Source organism: Octodon degus, unplaced genomic scaffold (assembly GCF_000260255.1).
Source record: "Octodon degus isolate 3935 unplaced genomic scaffold, OctDeg1.0 scaffold00010, whole genome shotgun sequence".
Classification (NCBI taxonomy): domain Eukaryota; kingdom Metazoa; phylum Chordata; class Mammalia; order Rodentia; family Octodontidae; genus Octodon; species Octodon degus.
In genome coordinates this window covers 27375035-27395366 of record NW_004524586.1, presented here as the reverse complement: position 1 = coordinate 27395366, position 20332 = coordinate 27375035, and the positions used below count along the sequence as shown (strand labels likewise).

The 20332-nt window shown below is 44.6% G+C and overlaps 1 protein-coding gene across 1 annotated transcript in view; it reads right to left on the bottom strand.

The window, feature by feature from the left end:
* Pdzd8 (PDZ domain containing 8) overlaps positions 1–1939 on the bottom strand; it is a 104322-nt gene extending 102383 nt beyond the window's left edge. The window contains exon 1 of the mRNA XM_004625643.2: positions 815–1939. Within this exon, the coding sequence (XP_004625700.1) occupies positions 815–1695 (881 nt within the window). The 5' untranslated portion in view covers positions 1696–1939. The remainder of the gene's footprint in view (positions 1–814) is intronic.
* Positions 1940–20332: the final 18393 nt, after the last annotated feature.

Below are 20332 nucleotides of genomic sequence, written 5' to 3'. Positions count from 1 at the left end.
AAATTAAGCCATCAGATAGAGGAGAACTTTAAGATACTAAAATTACTACCTGCCATTACATACTGTTTGCAGGGTGACTTCAAGTACTGGGTGAGAAACTTACAGTCATAGAGAGGAGTCACTGACGGACAGTCTGCTGTCTATGCTACAGAAACTACCCCCCCCAAAGGGCAGATGACAATTTAAAAGGTACAGAAAGGTACACTACAGCACGCTCCCAACGCCCTACCAATTCACTGCACAAAGTATTCCTAGCAATAACTCCTACCTCTGCCCTTCAATTTAAGCTACCACGGTGTCAAAACAAAAGGGGCTAGTAGCTATAGCAAAACAGCCCAGACTGGGGCAATGCGCACATCCTTCACACTGCCCTGAGTCCGGCAACAATTTCCCCATGTGGCCCGTGTGATGCTGCAGTCAGCGACGCGGCCGCTACTCTGCATGCAGCAACTAGGCACAGGACGAGTTTAACGGTCCCAGAAGTGACTCCGCAGAAGTGGCTCCGGAGGACGAGCGGTGGGCCTCCCTTCCGTCACCCACTTGCCTCTGAGGGCCAGTTCCACCCAAGGAGCCACCTCAGTGCCCAGGAACACACGGACAGGTTTCCATCCGTGCTGCTGGGAAGCGAAGAAAGCACCCAATGTCGCCTTTCCTACCTAATGCCCTGTGCGGGGTAGCACACAGGGGCTGGGGGGCTGAAGAAGCCTTCGCCCTTCCCACTGAAGCGGGCAGCAGGGCCACCCAGGCCCAGGTCACCTAACAGCCGCCAGTCCCCGCGCCTCTGCACCCCGTCCACGGCCCGGTCCCCTCTCACCTGATCTTGTAATTGGGTAGGGTGTGCTTGCGCTTGATGACTTTCTTGAGCTGGTTGACGATGATGGAGGTGAGCTGGGGCATGGGCCGCCCTTCAAACTGGGAGCGCACCTCGAAGTCGATCAGCGGATCCTCCACGAAGGAGAAGAACCAGTGGGTGAAGGGCACGCGCGTGAAGACGAAGCGCAACCTGCCCACCACGCGGGACAGCTTGACGAAGAGGTAGGCGGACTTGCCGAAAACCAGGTCCACGTCGATGGCCAGGTGGAAGCCCCCGTTGTACTCCACCTCCGCCTCGAAGGCCAGCTCCTCCGGGCAGGCGGCGGGCAGGGTCTCCCCCTCCGGAGCGTCGGGTTCCCCGGTGGCCGAGGCCACGACCGGCCGGACAAGGCGTATGGTCTTGATAAAGGGCACCGTGTCGCCCAGGAACACATCCCGCAGGCTCAGCCCCTCCAGCAGGCGCCCGGCCGTCTTGGTTTGCAGCAGCTCCTCGAACTCCACCTTAATCTTCTTGGTGACCCAGCGGCGGGTCAGCGCCGTGTCCCGCAGCTCCCGGAACAGGAACAGGATGGTGGCGTTGAGGAAGTAGCAGGTCTCCCGCGTCGGCGGGGCGGGGGTCTCGGGGCCCGAGGTCGGGGTTGGGGTCGCAGCGCCCTCCGCCGAGCCCCCGGCGGGCTCCTCAGCCCCGCCGCCGCCGCCATAGAGGTACTCCCGGAGGGGCAGGCCGGGCACCGGCTTGAGGTACCGGAAGCCGTCGCCCGCGCGCGCTGCCTCGTCCGGCGGTGGCTCGGGCTGCCTGCGGTACAGCAGCAGGAACTGGGTGAGGAGCGTGAGGAAGGAGCCCAGCACGGCCGACGCCAGGATCATGAGCAGCAGCCCCATCCCGCCACTGCCGCCGCCCGGGCCGCCGGGTCCTCCGCGCCCACAGCACCGCCCTCTTCACGCCCCCGCCCCCGCTGCCTCCATCTTGAGGACATCGGGCGCTGGGGTAGAGGCGAGTGGCTGCCTGGGCCTCGAACGGCGGCCGAGGTCGGGTCGCTGCCTCGCCGGAGCCTGAGGCGGCCCGCGCCTCCACAGACGCTCGGGAGGGTAACCTGTGTGGCGGCGGCGGGGGCGGAGGGCGGGAACGGCGCCTCCTCCAGGTCTCCTCTCATTGGGCAAGCGGCACAGACGTCAGCGCCGTGCTCGCTCCCGGCAGCGTCGCCCGGCAGCCGGCGTCCGCGCGCGCGAACTCAGGCCCTGCTCGCCCACCCGGGCGCGCTGCCAGCCCCGCCCCCTCGCCAACGTGCCGGCATCCCCCGCCGCGCGCGCGTGGGGGTCCACGTGGCTGTCACCTCTGGAGCCGCGGCGGGGATCTAGGAGGACAGCCGAGGGCGGGGCTTCGAGCGCAGGAGGTCGGGCCGAGGCGGCGGGGCGCAGTCCACCCGTTATCTTCGGACCGCCCATCCCCCTCCGCTGGCCGTGGTCCCCGCTGTTACCTCTGCGGCAGCCTCGCTCTCCCTGCAGTGTGTTCATCTGTAGGTATCCCCGAGAGCTGGGCTGGCGGTCGCCGCTTTCCCTGGCAGAGGACCTGAGCAGGTTGTTGGGACGTTGCCAAGCAGTTCGGAGAGCTCTGACTGCCTGAGACCGCCTTCGCCACCTCTGGGTCCCACCAGAGGACGCTGTGCGTGGGCGGCGGAGGGTGGCCCCAAGAGGGAGGCGCAGGAGCATAAGGGTGTAGAATGCGGACTCACTATCCCACCAAAGTGCATATTCAAAATGTAAATGAGAAGAAAGTTTAAATGAACTGGGAGTGGTATGATGAATGAAGTGAATTTGCTAGGTGATTGTAATTCATTATCAGGTTAAGACTGCATGTTAGCGAATTTAGTCCACCTCCAAGGCAGCTGTTCTTAGCTCCCACTAATTTTACACAAGCGAACCCCAGCGCAGAGAGAGTCGCAGAAGTTGCAAGGGTTCTCTAGTGGAGCCTAGTTTTACGCAAAACCTGAGCTGTTGGTCACTGCTGTGCACACCAAGACTGCTAAGGCTGTAAGCGGGTACAGGAGAGAGTATTAGCCATTTCATCGCTGGGACATGACACAAGCTGAGAGAGAAAGGGTTTATTTTGGCTCAGTTTCGTAGACTTCAGGGGCGTGATAAAGGTAAGCCGATCAACTCGTCACAGTTTTTTTTTTTTTGGGGGGGGGCGTCAGGAAGAGAGCAGGTGAAGGGTCAGGTACCAGACACCACAGCCAAGATAACACCCCTGGCCCACCCAAAAGAGTGTGTTACTGATCTCCCAGGTGCTCTCATGCCAGTCAAGTTGACAAGACCAACCCTGGTGTCTGGAAGAGGGAGAGGAAGTAGTTTGCATAGTTTGACCAAAGCCAGAGTTAAGGAACCCAAGTTGCCTAGCAACAATGCTGTTTTTTTTTTTTTTTCCATCTTCTACTTCGTTGTTGCATCACAAACCCTTATGTTCCTGCAACCACATGGACACCACAACACATCTAGTCCTATAGAGGTCAAATATTCCATACTAATACGCTGATTCTGCCTGGCTCTGAGACACCATGGTCGTGCTGGTCTCTACCCCTTTAAAATCTTACGTGAAACACTCTCTTGACTCTGTGTTGTAACAGAACAAAATCAGAGTTTTGACCTAGCTAGGGCAGGTACAGAGCTTTGGAGACAGTATAACTTCATGTACAGGTCTAAGATCAGAATGAATCTATTACCAGAAAGTCATAACACAGGTATCTGCTGAGGAACCAGGCTCGAACCCTTGCTGAGATTTCTAGAGGATTCAGGTAACTTCTGTCCTAGTGATCGGTCTTAGTTCCTGGGCTGTGCTCTCACTTCTTTACTGTTTCAAGGCAAATGGGAAATCTAGATCCTTTCTCAGTTTCCACCAGAAACATTCATAATACTCATATACCATGGTAGAAAATGTTTCTGAAGACTGAAGTGGGGTAGGATAAAGGAGCTCACCACATCAGTGAGATATGAAAACCTCAACTTGTAGTTTGGCCGTCGTAGATCTCAGAATACCCTTCACCCACTTCCCTCCCACACAAGGAAAGCCGTGGCTCACGTCTTCCTGGGAATGAGTGCTCAATCTCACACCCCCTGGCACACTTCTCCCTGGCTCTGTTCCTCCCACCTCTTCTTTCCTCCTCCAAATACTTTTGGGAACTTAAACCTTCTCCCTAGCTTCTTTTATTTTTATGTATTTTTATTATAACATTACAGACCAGAGCAACATAAATATAAAAGTTGTGGTGTATTTGACCTTGCTTTTATAGAGATAATGCATCAATGTCTGGTTCGATGGAAGTGGTTGCAATTCTTAATGAGTTCTCAAGGTACTTGTCAGAAATAGTTGTCTGTCTTTACTCTTCAGTCTTAAAAATAGCTGTTCACCAGTGTACATACTCCCAAAAAGAGATGCCATGAATAAGGCATGATTGTAAAACAAGGGATATTTTTCTCTGGGAAGACGGGTCTTAAAAAAAAAAAAGATTATAAAGAGACATGATCAAAGTTGTGAGTTCAGTGTCTCAGGGCAATTCTACACATTCCAAAAATTAGTAAGTAGGCAGGTGCTTATTTTCATAATATTAGTGATATTATCTATGGAGTTATAACATCACAAGTAAAAGCTATTTGACACATTTTTGTCTTTTTAAGACCACAGCTGCTCAAACACTCTTAACTTTTAAATTATTGTATGACAGCTCAGTGGACTAAAGCACCTGCTTAGGCAGACGCAGGACCAAGTTCGATCCCCAGCAAGCCATCCCTGGCGTGCCATCCGGGCATGCCGTGCAGGCCCCACCCACGGGGTGCACAGAGCGATTGAGACTGGGCATGGTGGCATGCGCCTGTAATCTCTGTGCTGGGGAGGCTGAAAACAGGAGAATCACTATGAGTCTGAACTGCGTAGTGAGACCCTGTACCAAACATATTAAATTTTTTTTATGAAATTACATAAGCCCATTTTAATAAAGAAAACCTATGTGTCTGCTTAATAACAATAAACCCTTGTCTTTACAGGCACATACATGTATAAGCAGGTTTAAATACCATGTGATCTGTAATGGCTGTATTTTACTCAGTTACACAAGGGCATGCAATGCCTGATGTGTGCAAGTTTTGAGTTGACTCTGTGTTGTGGGTGCAGGAGGTGGAGTTAGCAGGGCACTGTGCCCCCTCCTGCATAGCATTCTTTTGTTGCCTACACACTCTGCAGTCCAGGACCATGCAACTGAATCATAAAAAGTTTAACTACAAATGATATAATAATGTTAAAAGTTTGATCTTGTGGCACCAAGTTACTAGCTGCCCAGGGATGTATGCTGTGTTTGGGCACAGCTGCCATATTTTAAATGCATGAAGGAATTCAGTGAACCTTATGGAAAGAGAATAACAACATGCTCTACTGCTGAAGCCAAGAGTAGCTATACCTGAGCATATGCACCCTGAGTTAAGGAGTCCCTGCCAGACGTGTGACACCACACTGCCTCTTGTGTCACCTGTGACTTCATGTAGAACTGTCCTTCCTGGCATTATTCATGGGAATCACAGGGAATTTGCCCTATGACATCATCCTCCAAGACTTACTTTCTTTTAGTGAGCAGTAAATAGTTCACAAGGAAACCAACCACAATCAACAGTGGTGGTTGGGATTTTTATGTGTGTTTTCCAGATAAAACTGACTTCCAGTGAATAAGAGAATATCCAGCTGGCTGTCACCAGGAAAAAAACAGAAATAGGATCTTTATTCATTCCATATTGTTAAGATGCACTATCATTAAGAAAATGAATTTACTCTTAATCTCATTGCATTTGTAGTAAATAAGATTTCTAAAGAAAATCTTGCCTCCCACAGTGACAGAGCAAATCTAAGTCACCTGTGTTCTATTCCAAATTTTACTTGAATACCTTCAATGTTATACGACGAAAGTCAAATGCCAGGCCAGTGAGATAGCTCAGCAGACTAAGCGCCTGCTTAGGCAAGCACAGAGACCAGGGTTCCATCCCTGGTACCACAGGCCACGTTGGCCCTATCTCCCAGGCATGCTGAGCCGGCCACGGAGATCAGGCGTGGTGGTGCACGCCTGTAATCCCAGCATTGGGGAAGTTGAAAATAGGAGGATCTCTACAAGTCCCAGCTGTGTAGTGAGACCCTGTACGAAATACACTTTTTTAAAAAACTCAAATGCGTTGAAAAATGTATTCTCTTGTATTAAAAAACACTAATAATAACACAGAATTAACATGTGTTAGACACATTGTTAATCACTTTTAAATATTTATTTCAAATATATTTGAAAATTAAATGCCATGTGTTTTTATAAAGTAAAATGAATTTGATATTTCAAATAGCAATGCTCATAATAATTTTGGTGTTAAACATTTTTTAAATGAAATGATGCCATTAATAGAAGCTTCGTGGTGTTTTGGGGGGGGGTCCTGGAGATTGTGTCTTGGGCTTTCACCCTGAGCTACATCCTCATCCCTTTTTAATTATTTTGAGACAGGGTCTCAATAAGTCATTAAGTTGTCCAGGCAGGGCTCAAACTTGCTATCCTCTTGGCTTATCTTAGTGTTTTAATACCATACTTTGGAAGAACATAAATTTAGCCCACCCACCTTTTTAAATATCTATGCTGGCTCACAGGGACTCAAAAGTATGACAATTGCTACAATTGGCTCTGAAAAATTTATGATTCTGTGTATGTTTTTGACAGAAGGAGTTGTACTTCTTTTATTTTTTATTTTTTTATTTTTTGTTTTTGTTTGTTTTTTTTTCTTTTCAAAGTTTTATTGATAAACATATAGCAATGAGACAGTTTCAAATCAAATCGAAAGTACAGTTTCAACAAATAATACACTGCATATATTCTTCTTAGTGGTTAATTGCTGTACAAGATGCAGACTTGTGATCCTACTTACAAACACCATTAGAAAAAATCATTCTATTCATGTACTTCTTTTAAATTACATCATTAAAATTAAGCAGCCCCCACAGCCTTCATGGGAAGGATCTGCTTCAAAGGTAAGAACAAGTGAATAATGAAAGATGAGTTTTACATAAAACAGCCTCATCAACTAGAAAGAGACACGAGATTCTGATGCTGCCAAACTTGGAATCCTTCATGGTGGAGGCCAAATAGGAGGAGAAAGTCAAAGCATGTGAATGTAGGGAGCTCGGGAGCACACAAAAGCCAGTTTGATAGGTATATAAGGCAATTAGAGCAAAATAGGGGGAAACTTATGGAAGTTTAGAATGTTTATCAAAAATGATACTTCAAATCATTTCATGAACTGTCACCATATAAACTAATTTGGAGCACCCAATGTGCCAGGCTCCTGCATGAACAGCACACAGTCCCTGTTCGCAGAGGTGCCAGCCAGGTGGAAGCAGATGTACACCACCGGAGCTCTGATGATAACAGATAGTCCCTGCTGTGGTGAACGCACAAGAGTGTCTGGTTCAGGGGTAAGGACAGTTGACTGCTAGGAACAGAAACTGCCTCAGGGTAACGACTGAAATTGGATTCATGTTAAGGTACTGGAATACTGCCAGAACTCAGCTGCAAGATGTTCAGCTGGGGCTTTCATGGAAACTGGAGCAAGAAGTGACCAGCCACCACCACCCTTGCCCAGTATGCTATCTTTTAATTAATTTATTTATTATTTTGGGCTTTTTGATACAAGGTCTCTATGTATTTTATTATTTATTTATTTATTTATTATTTTTTGTTTGGCAGAACTGGGATTGAACTCAGGCCCTTGTGCTTGCCAGGCAAGTGCTTATTCTACTGAGCTATCTCTCCAGCCCCTTCCCATTGTATTTTAGACTGGCCTTGAACTCTTTCCTAGGCTGGCCTTGAACCTGCTGCAATCCTTTTGCCTCTACCTCTGAAGTGCTAGGTTTACAGTCATGAGCCACCACACTCGGCTGCCCAGTACAGTATTTTATCTACTACTCTCTGAAAATCTGTGCTATGCTGCTATTTAAGACCCTTGGTTCCTACTTTTCCCATGGCCTTGGCATATAGGCAGTTTAGAAGGCATCAGCTCTACACCAAAATCAGGGACCTATATCTCTGGTATCCTGCTAGTGCAATCTCAGGTGCTGGGAGAGAATCTCCAGTCAGTCACAATAAACCAGTTATTTATGCCCAAGAGTTTGCTGCTTGTGATTTGCTAGTCTAAGGCAAGACAAATTCTCTATAGAGAAGGAAAGGGAATCATGAAGTTTTAGTTTAGTAGAGAACAAGAGACGGATTCTCGCTAGGTAAGGTAGGGGGGCTTTGTGAGGAAGATGGAAGGTTAACCACTGATGATGGGACAGGTGTTCTAATCAGAATGAAGCAAAAGTTCAGAAGTTGGAAAGTCAACCATTTAGAGGAACAGCAGGATGGAAGTCCTAGGTGGTATGAATAGGGTTGGGTCAGGAAGGAGAGAAAGAAGCAAAATGGACATGAGCTGAGTTATGCAGGAATAAAGTCACGGCCAGGGCTGGATTCTAGCTCACAAGCTTTGTAGAGTTTCCAAAGGTGTTGAAGAACTTGGCCTGAACACTTTTCACTCCGTCTCTCCCCACCCTCGATCTTCCCTAGAATAATCCAAGCACTACCTCCTCCTCTGCATCTGTAAATTGATGGCACCAGGACCCTCCCAGCACCCCTGCTTCTCCATCACTCCAGCCAGTATCTTCTCCCATTGCCACAACACCGCCATCAAACCTGGAGCTGCCTCAGTCTTCCCAGCCTTGCCTGCCCTGCACCATGTTCAAGAGAGAACCTGGCCTCCCCCTTCCCAGAGGAAAGAGCGGCCCGCAGGTGGCTTGCCTGGGTTCCTTGCCTCGCTGGCCCAAGCTCACCTGCAGGCTGTCATGTCTTTTCATGCTTCTCTTCTGTGGCAGCAATGATCACAAAAAGCAAAGCAAAGCAAACAAAAAAACCCCAAACCAAACCCTACACACACACACACACACACACACACACACACACCAACAGTAGGATAAAATAGGACAACAAACAGCAACAGCCTCTTTGCACTGTGGATCCCACTGCCCTCCAGCACATCAAACCACTGTCTCCATTCCTACAAAATGAAAATAGGTCGAGGAACAATCAATCTCCTCCAGTCCTGCAGCGGCTGCCTTTTTTTCTCTTTCTTGAAGAGTTGAACCTTTTAAAGATGATAATTTATTCTCTCTGATTTCATCCTCCTCTTCCACTCACTTATTAACCCACAGTAATCCAACTTCTGCTCGAACAGCCTTCTATGAGCCCATTCCTGCCAGCAACTTCCTTGTGGCTCAGGTTTTCAGCCAGGTGCCAAGGCTCCTCTGACAATATGGATCATTTCTCTTTCTTGAAACTCATTCTTCCCTTGACAACACCATAAAGGATACCAAGTAGGGCCAAGCTTTAAGCATACTTCCTTATTTAGGTTGTTAACAGGAAAAATGGTCACTTCTGTCTCTGGAGATAGTGTGACAGTGTTGTCACCTTGACTGGCTTAAGGGACTTCAGGAAAGGTGATTAGATTGTCAGGGTATGAAGCTTATCAATGGATTAACCAGTTGATTAATTCACAGCTAAGTGGGCTATTGGGAGGTGAGACAGTGGCAAGAATTGGGTCGGCAGCATGGCCTTGGGAGCTCTGTCTGAGCCCTGGCCTCATCCTCTCTGGTTCTTCCCAGACCGTCTGCTTCTCAGATGCGAAGAGTTGAGGAGCTTTTCTCTACCATGCTATTCTCTTATGATGTTTCTGCTTTGAACTTCCTGATCTTGGACCAAAATCTCTAAAACCAGGAGCCAAAAATAAATCTCACCTCCTTTAAATCTTTCATTTCGATATTTGTCTCAGTGTCAGAAGGCTAATATGGATGGTGATAAAGAAAAACCTTCCATGAAAAAACCCTGTGTGCAGGGCGTGGTGGTTCCTGGTGCAAGAACTTTAATGTTGAAATTAGAAAGACCTGAGGGAACTGATGCGAGCGGTCACCCTACCTCATTGAAACTTTCAGGAATGAAGATAACAGGTGAGCTGCTTCAGATTCTTCTGGGTAATGATTCAACATTTTTATCGAGTAGTGGAGGAGTGGTAATGGTTATTTTTTTTCTTTCTCCTTGGAAAGAAAAACTGCTAATAATACATTCAGAGGAGTCTAATTATAGCTCTAAATTCTGTATAGTTTACACTTTAATTACTGTGCTTGCCAAACTCAAAACATCTTATCTCTCATTTGATTCTATTTGCCAGTTTCAACTCTTCTTCAATACAAACCAGAAACTACATCAAATTCTGGAGCTGTCTCCAAAGGTCATTTTTCATTTTGTTCTGCTCCCTTCCTGGGATACCGATAATCACATCTTTCTATCCCTTCTTTCTTGCTTTCTGATGCAAAGTGTTGAACTGAGGGCCTTCTTGCTGAGATACATCCCAGGCCCTGTTTACTTTTTTATTTTGAAGCAAGTTGGCTGAACTGGGCTCAAATCTATTGTCCTAGGCTCCCAGAGTGCCCTAACTAGAGTGCAACCACTATGCCAGGGTATCAGACCCTTTTTAAGGAGATGAGGTCTTAAGTTAGCATTTGTATGCCTCCCAAGAACTAACTAACTCTTTCTCTCTCCCCCCTTTTCTTCCCTCCTTCCCTCCCTCCCTCTCTCTAATTCTGCCTCTGTGTCTCCATCTGTCTCTATCTGTCCCTCTCTCCCTCCCTCCCTCTCTCCCTCTTTCTAATTCTGCCTCTCTCTCTCTCCCCTGTCTCCATCACCCTCCCCTTCCCTATTCTATAGTTCTAGAGATTGAACCCAAGACACTGTGCATGCTAGGCAAGCCCTCTACCACTGAGCCACATTCCCCATCCTCTGTATTTCTGCTAAATTCTCTCCAAGCTGTTCCACTTGTGTCCTTCCCTTGACATTACTCCAATTTTGGGCCACTGCCACCCATAGCCTAAGTTCCTACTATTGTCTCCTGATACATGTAACCACCTCCAACTTTCCTCTCTCCTTTCACAGCTCTGCTGCTGAGCGAAACTAAGCTACTCCCTGCTTGCAGTCTCCCATGAGCTCCATACCAGCTTCAGGGTGCAGTGTGACTACCCAAGCCTGAGCCCTGAGCCCTGTCACCATCTTGCCTTTGCTGACTCTTCCAGCCCATCGCCTACCACTTTCTCTGCTCACTTCTGTGCCCTGGCCTTTCTGAATTCTTCAGATTCCTCCTTCAGGCTTTTTCTTACTGCTCCTCCTCCTCCTCTTCACCTTTGCACATGCCATTTCTTCTGCTAGAAACTCCAGCTCTTGCTCTTGCTCTTGCTCTTGCTCTTTGAGAGGCAGCTCTGTCCCTCAAGTGCAGCCTGAAGTGTTTCTCCTCAGGAAAACCTCCCTGGCCTGTTATGTAGGCTCCACCCCTGCTGTCTGCTCATAGAACATGATTTTCTTCCCTGTTTTGATGCTTGTAGCAAAGAATGCTGGTTGGTTCTCCCATATCTTTTTACTCATCTTTCATTTCAAAGAATTTGAAAACAGTGAAGTGTTTTTTTCATATTTATTTAAAAAAAAAAAGATGTGCCCAACCAGCTTTACAGATAAAAGTGGCCAGTGAGATATAAGAAGTTTTTGGGTAGAAGTTCTTTCAAGTGCCCAGACTTATCCTGCTCAGGGTTTTTGGTCCTTCCCGCTCCCTCTTCTCTGTCTAGGAAACAGATACGATGGTTGGCTTCTATGAGGGTTCAATGGCTTTTCTTCTTCTGTCCATGCCATCCTGATAATCTGTTTCAACATAGCAGCCACAGCGATTGTGTTAAAATATGAAGTCTGATCATGTCTCCCATCTGTTCCAAACCCACCAATTGTTTCTATGATGGATAAATATAAGGGGTGATATAAAAACACAATACACACAATGAATTTTTAATTTTTACAAAACTTTGTAGTTAAGGGATGCATTGCCAAGGCTTAGGATGTAGCTCAGGGGCAGAGCCCATGCTTCATATGTGCAGGGACCCAAGTTCAAATCCAGAACTACAAGAAAAAAAGAAAGACATTGCCAAGAGCTTTAGGACTAATATATGCAAAATGAAGAGGAATATTTTGGGTATTTTGAAAGGAGTTAATGGCAACATATCTTTTGCTGTAATAATTTTTAAAATTTGGACACTCATTGTATTTTTATCATCCTGTTGATCAACTATTTATGAAAATTTCTTTCAAATAAAAGCCCACTTTGGCATATCCTTATCCATCTTATTTCCTGACTGTGGCACTGTGGGACTTCTGCCCCCACCCCCAAAGTCCAAATGACCACAAAGGCTGAGTGCTTTAAAATAATTTTGTGCATAGAGGCAGCTATGACTGCAACTAAAAATATTCTTCACAGAGGACTTCTAGGACTGCTTTATAAATGGAGCAAGTGTGTTTGAAGTGAGGGAAAGTATTTTTGAGGGGAATTAATGATAATGTGCCTTTATAGTAATAACTTTAAAAATTTAAGTATTGGCCATATTTTGTGGTCATATTCATATTGACCTTGCAAAGATGTCCATGTCTGAATCCCCAGGGCCTGTGAATATGCTAGGATGCAAGGTAAAGGGACATTAATAAAAATGGGATTAAGCTTGCTAATCAGCTGACCTTCAGATAAGATTAATATGGATTAGAGCAAAGATCTTTAAAAGTAGACAGGAAGCAGAAAGGAGTGGTATGAGAGATCTGAAAAGGATTCACCTGGCCATTGTTGGCTTTGAAGAAGGAAGGTTCTAGGTGCAAGGAGTATAGCCAGCCTCTGAGAACCAGAAAGGACAAGGGAGTGGCTTTTTCCCTTTAGCCTCCAGAAGACACGCGCTCTGTGGATACCTGGGGCCTGAATTCAGGGCTTGAGACAGGAACTAATTCTCTAAGTTGCCCAGACTGGGCTCAATTCCATTATCTTGCCTCAGTCTCCAGGGGTGCTGGAATTATAAGCTCTACCATTATTATTTTTTTGGGGGGGGGACTTCTCTTTTCTACTTCTATATTGTTCTCCTAGTGTTCTCAGTTTAAAGACCAGCCCTGCACTTAAGGGCAGATGTATAACCCACACAGGTCCAGCCCACTTGTGTACCCAGTTCCTTTGGTCGCAGTGATTGCTCTACAGAGGCTGGCCATGTGGCTCCAGGGTCTCTAGCTGGGTCAGGGTCTACAAGCTGCTGTAGAAAGCATTCACTTTTTGCTGAGTGCCTAATCTGAGAGGACATGGATCTGGCATTGCTTGGTGGAGAATGTCTATTTGCATGGGAGGTAGAAGCCAAGTGGTTGTGGAAAGGTAAGAGGCGAGTGGAGAGACAGATGGTTCTCAATATGATGAGTTATTGGCTCAGGTGCTGCAGGCTCCGATTTGTGTTGCTCTTTTTTGGAGCAACCTTATTGCCCTCCCATTCTTTATGTTTGGTTTTCTTTACAGCTGGTTTATGCCTTGTCATTTGCTCCACAAGTACTCTGACCACGGGGGCTCAATGGAATAAGCGCTTGCCCAGCAAGCATCAAAAGTATAACATGAAATTAAATGTTAGAAATAAATTTGAATATTTTAAAAGAAAAATCATTTTCAAGAATGAAAATTATTAATATTAAAGGCAAAGTAGGGGGGCCAGGCAGATGGCTCAGTGGAATAAGTACTTCCCTGGCAAGCACAAGGGCCTGACTTCAATTCCTGGTTCCACCAAAAAAAAAATTTAAAAAATTTAAAAAATTTAAAAAAGGCAAAGTAGAAATTATTAATGTGAAAGACAAATATGGTGGCTCATGCCTATAATCCCAGCACTCTAGGAAGCTGAGGCAGGAGGGTGGCAAATGCAAGAGCTGCCTGGACAAATTAGCAAGACCCTGTCTTGTTTTGTCTCAGAATAAAATTTTAAAAGGCTGGCACATAATTTAATGCACTCTTCGATTTAATCCTCAGTATTGCAAAAAATAATTATAAAAAATATTTGAGTAAAGCTGGAACTTTTGTTTAAAATGTTGACATGGCATGCCATTTTTTTTTTTTTTTTTGGCATGCCATTTTAAATACTTAGAAAAAAACTGTTCACAATTGTAGCATTATTTAATTCAACCCAATTGTCAATATGAATAACCATTATAGCGGCTTGGTGGCACAGGCTTATAATTTCAGCTATTTGAGAGACTAGGCCAAACTTAAAGATCTTAAGTTTGAGGTCAGCCTGGGCACTTTACTGAGACTTTTTCTCAAAATAAAATACAAAGTGCTGAGAATGTAGCTCAGAGGTAGAGAGCATGCCTACCATTTGAGAGGATCTGTGTTCAATCCTTAGTAGAAAGAAAGAAACAAAGAAGAAAAAAAAGAGGAGGAAAATACTAAGATCACTCTTCATTTCTTTTGTGTCTAGCCTGTAAGTATAATTGAGTAATGCAAATATTTTTAACATCAGTGTATATTTCTGAGCTAACGGTGTATATTTTGGCATCAATGTAATTCATGAGTACTTTAGGAACCATAAACACAATACAAAAGAGAAAAGATGGTCAGCACTACAGGGAAAGATATGGTGCCATACCAAATGTATTTCATTGATGTTCTCTGGGAGGAGGGAATTGACATGTTAATTGCTTTGCCTTTTGTCTCACTAAGGGGTCCTGTCATGTCAGCCCTCTCTGCCTTCTGAGCTGTGCCCATCTCTGATGCTGACAGGAGCAACTCATTTGGACCAGAGGAGAACGAAAGGCCAAAAATGTAGAAAACTACTCTCTGAGACATGAGTAGTGTCAGTCTCAAGAATGGGTGTTTAGTGTGCGGTGCCAGCCCCACCCCTGGGGTGCACTGAGGTGGCGATTGAGACTGTAAGGATTACAGACATGGTGGCACATGCCTGTAATCCTAGCTCTTTGGGAGGCTGAACATAGGCGGATCACTGTGAGTCCGATCTATGCATTGAGAACATGTAGCCCCTGTAGATGCTTACTAAAAAATACAACAACAAAACAAAACAAAACAAGAATGGGTGTTTAAGACTGGGGATAGTGATCTGCCAGTGTTACCAGAGCCCCAGTGACAAGGGTATTCACACATTCTTTAATGTGTGTGTGGTACTGTGTGGTCCTTGAGGTTAGGGGCCTCTCTTCTCTTGCTCAAATCTGAGGGCAATAAAAAAAGGAATTCCATGGATAGTTAAAGGATATGTCATTGTGATGTTTGCATTGTAAACAAATATTTCTGCTTAGTCCACAAGGAATCTCTGGGATTTTCAAGGCCTAAGAAGTTAGATTTGTGCTGTGGAGATACACAATCGCTCTTGCCTGTAGTGGTTCTTTCTGCCTCACACTCTTAGAAGGATGGCATTCAGCAGCCTGGTAGCTCACTGGCTTTGCATGCGGTATACTTTTGCTAAGAAATGTTGGACAAGAAAATTCAACCTCGCTGAGCATGGTGGCGCATGCCTGTAATTCCAGCACTTGGGAGAGTGATGCAGGAGGATTGTTGCAAGTTTGAGCCCAGCCTGGGCTTCAAAGTGAACTCAAAGCTAGCCTGAGGTACACAGCAAGGCCCTGTCTCAAAAAGAAAAAGAAAAAAAGAAAATTCATCCTTGGAAATCAAGTACTTTAATTCTTAGTTTCCTAACTGATAGTAGAGTTTCAGAAAAATATTTTGATGAGTAATGTATAGTAAACACATCAGCTGGAGAGATAGCTCAGTGGCATAAGTGCCTGCCTAGCAAGTACAAGGTTTTGAGTTCGATCCCCAGTACCAAAATAATCATCATCATTATCACATCAAAATGAAACAGAACAAATAGCAAAGAAGAATAAGATCCTGTTCTATCTATTTCTTTAAGAAAAAAAATCACCAAGATATACTACTGTGAATATCTTACTAACAACCTTAAAAATACAGGTACCATTTATATGCACGCTACAATAGACTAGGCACTCAAATAAAACTTTGGGTTTTGTAGAATTCCCATTTAAGACAGCAGGGAGTGGAGGCACAGGGAGCTATGTGACTTGACTCACTCAGCTACCAAGTAGCCGGGGCAGGATTCCACGCCAGGCTCACCCGTGTGCAGTGCCTGGGCCCAGAATCACTGAGACCCATGGGCTCTTTGCTTCTTTTCTACTTCACTCCCAAGGGACCTGGCAATTGGTTTAGCAAAGAAAACTTCAGTGAGAATCCTGTCTGGCCATTTTTTCCCCTTCTTTTCTTAGTGCAAAAGGTCCCAAAAGACAGATAGGTCCTAATAAGCCCATGTAAGCACTTAATAAGTACGCGTTAGGGTCAGGTTCTAAGACATCATAAAACAACATTTCCTGACCTACTTTTCTGATTGAGTAAAGACCTGACCGCTGAACTTTGGAGAACCTCTAATTACCAAACGCTGACTGGCTTGATCTTTTGAAGACCAATGCACTTTGCAAGGTTATTGCAAATTAAAATTGTTCTCACAGGAGCCTCATGAGTCACAGGACAGAGAAACTTGCTCTAGTCCTACAAAATATTGGCATCCCTACCTTTTGCCAGTATTCATATGATTAATAAGATCTCTAAACAGCTTTGAGACATTTTTCACATTCTGTGGAATTCACCCCTTTAAAGTGTGCAGTTCATTAGTTCTTAATGTATTCAGAGTTGTGTCACCATCACAATCTAATTTTAGGACATTTTCAACACCCTAAAAAGAAATCTATACCCAGCAGTAGTCACTGCTCGTTTCTGCCCAATCCAGGAATCACTTAATCACTTTCTGTCCTTATAGATTTTCTAGCCATTAATCCTGAAAGGCACATCTTTGAGCAAGTACTAAATTATGAATATTAAGGAGGATTATTGATATTTATTGGATTAATTAACAAGTATTGGTTTATTAAGAAATCTTATAGGTGCATTTAAAAGAAATCTCTTTAAAGACCTCAATGATCTTAACTGTTTGAAGACATTGATGAAATAAACCCAGTGTTGTCAACACTTCTCTTTTCTTGGAACTATAGAAAATTGATCTAGACTCTCGTTCAACCCCAGTGAGTTCTGCTTTCATTTGCACAAAAGTCACTTTCCTCAAACCACAGCTAGACTCTTTGTATCCTCTATTACCTTTGGATCAATACGTAGAAGGTGCTCCTGCATTTCAGATCTTCTTACACTCACTGTCGCACTTCCTGACTCAGACAAAAATATCTTTGGACCGAAGACAGACCGAGTGCTGGCCTAAGGACATTGATCCTGCCCTTTTTAGACAATGTACCTTTTTATAGTCACTGTCACCCACATAGGCGTATGCTTTGCATCCCTACACAGATGCGCGTTGAGTCCTCTCTGCAAAACCACTTAGCTGGGCAAACCTTTCTTCTTCCATGTTCTTTGGTGGCCCTAAAAGTCCATGAGGATGGAGGGGGGATCCTTTTCTTAAGGAAGAGGAGCAAGATTATCTTTTTGATAAGACAGACAGACAGACAAAGCTCTGCTTAGCTACCTAGCTAAACAAACAAGGAGAAGAGCCATGGTAGAGTCGGCCTAAGTCATGTTTCTTCAAGATACTGTGAGAAAATCTGGAGGGACTGGCCCCTGATCCCTAGGAAGCCAGAATGCCTGGGACTTGGACCCGCTGTCCTCTGCAGGTTGCATCCACAGAAAGCCCAGCCCTACCCTGTTATGGCAGGCTTCTGCTAAGCTCTGCGATATCCCCTTCATAGAGAAGCCTTAATGATCAAGTGAGATGGCAGGTGCAAGCCACCGAATGCAGTGGTTGGCACACAATGGGTTCTGCCCATGAGGTCCTCATTTTCTCTCTCATATCTGTATGTCTTAGTCCATTCTTCTGTTGTGATCAGAGAATATCTGTGCCTAGGCAATTTATAAATTTATTTTGGCTCATGGTCCTTGAGCCTGGGAAGTTCAAGTTTGAATGGTCCTCTCTGGTGAGAGGCTTGTGTCACTTCATGACATGATGGAAGTCAGAAGAGCAAATGAAAATGTAAAGAAAAGACAAAGCATGCAGGGTACTTTTTATGACAGTCTACTCTGGGGTAAACTAGCCCAGGCCTGTGGGAAAGGCTCAGAGCCCTCTTAAAGGCCTAACCATTTTTTTAAGGCTTCGCCTCCAGACACTGCTACCTCAATGGCCAGTCAAATTTCAACATGGATTTTGGAGAATCCAAAACAGTAGTACTATAGTGCTCAAATGTGCTAGGTCTACAAAAGGGCCACCTTCCAGTGGACCATGCTAAGTTGGTACTGTCTGACGGGGTGTGGCTCTTGGTGATAATCTGATTTTCATGTTTGTTATGATATTTGATATGATCCCCATGTAAAGAGCCAAGAACATATGGGGCCTGACACCTAGTAACATGTAACTGTAATTGTTCTTGTCAGTACAAATGCAAGAGCCTAAGGAAGACAGGACAGTGTGACAGACCAAGGCCTGACTCAATTACTGAATACTCAAAGCCCAGTTGCTGGCCAGCATGGTGGTGCATACTTATTATCCCAGCTTCATGCAAGTCAATTCCAGAAGGAATATAGGCATGAATGTGAACGCTGAATGGTGAAGCTTCTATATACCAGAGTTATCCTTTTGGCCAAAAGAAGTTCTTCTTAACACAAGAAAGCAATAATCATAAAAGAAAAGATTGCTATATTATACTTGATTAAAATTAAGAATTTTCCAGGATTAAAATATTAAAATGAATCTAGGAAATAATAGCCTACAGGAAATAATTCCTGTTACAATTTAACCTTTTAGCATTAATAGCATTTATTATTATGTAACTAACTTACCAAAAAACCAAAATTTGGGTTCAACAAAGACACTATAAAAAAGGTAAGGAGCTAAGTCTGAGACTCACACCCAAAACATGTTCAGAGTATATACAGAATGCCTGGAATTCAATAAGATGTCAGTGGGGCTGGGGAGATGGCTCAGCAGAATAAGACTTCCCTGGCAAATGCAAGGGTCTGAGTTCAATCCCTGGTTGCGCAAAAAAAGAAAAAAAAAAAAAAAAAAGATGTCAGTAAGTTTGCAGGAAAAATGCAAGAGTTTGAAATGAGCATTTCACCAAAAAGAATATCCAAATGGAAGACACATACAAAACAAAACAATTCCATATAAATATCAAGGAAATGCATACTATCATTGCTACAATATACTACAATACACATATTAAAATATTTTGAAAAGAAGACAGTATTAGTCTTTATTTATTTATTTTTTGACAGTATTAGTCTTGGTGAAGATGTGAAACAGCTGGACCTTTCTCCCCTGCACAGCCAAAGAGAATAGGAGTACTTGTACTTGGGAGGTGGGGCAGGAAGATCACCATCGAAGCCCAGGCTGGGAAATTTAGTAAGAACTCATCTCAAAATTAGATTTCAAAAGGGTCAAGGATACAGCACAGTGGCAGTGCACTTGTTTACCATATGTGAAACCCTGGGTTCCATCTCTAGTATCTCAAACTAATGCAACAAAAGACCGAAATGCCAGAAAACACTCTACCAATAAAAACCAAATTACATTATTGTTTTATCCATTCTTTAGAATCTGTGAATTGTATTGTGGATGCTGGTCACTCACAGCTTGCAAGACTAATGAAGAATATTTGATAAGTTCATCTTAGGGTTCGGTCACCTGTCGGGTGGAGTAAATTGACCAGTGGCCCCCAAAAGGATGCATGATCTTATTTGGGTGTGGTAGCATACACTTGTAATCCCAGCACTTGGAAGGCTGAAACAGGAGGACTGTTGTGAATTCAAGATCAGCCTGGGCCACAAAGTGAGCTCAAGGCCAGCCTGAACAGCATAGTGAGACCCTGTCTAAAAAATAAATGAGCTTAACATTGTTCCTTACAAATGTGACTTCACCTGGAGAAAGGGGTTTTGTGGATGTAATGAGGCGAAGGATCTAATTGTCCTGGATTAACCAGATGTGCCCTAAATCTGGTGGTGTATATCCTCATGAGAGAAGAAGAGGGGAAGACACAGAGAGGAGGTGACTGGTTCTTGTGAAGATGGAAACAAAAGATTGGAGTGACAAAAGCACAAGCCAAGGGATACCTGCAGCCACCGGAAGTGGGAGGAAGCAAAGCAGACTTCTCCTTTAGAGGTTCTGGAGAAATGCTATGATTTCAGGCTTTTGGAATCCAGAACTGTGACAAGATGTGTTTCTGTTCTAAGCTATGCAGTTTATGGTAATTTGTTAGGACAAGCACTGGAAATGAAGTTTCAAAAAAATAGGAATGCACAGGAATGGACTTGGACAACAAGCAAAGTAGTGGGAGGGTTTTTCTTTTCTTTTCTTTTTTGTTTTCTTGAGAACTTGAGGAAATGTTATGAATTCCTAGGACAGAAAGTTCAGCTGGCCCCATAAGGAACAAAACCCAAGACTAGACAGTTGGGAATGGTGTATGTGGCTCTGTCTCCTTCAAGGACACTAAACCTTCTTCTTCTTCTTCTTCTTCTTCTTCTTCTTCTTCTTCTTCTTCTTCTTCTTCTTCTTCTTCTTCTTCTTCTTCTTCTTCTTCTCCTC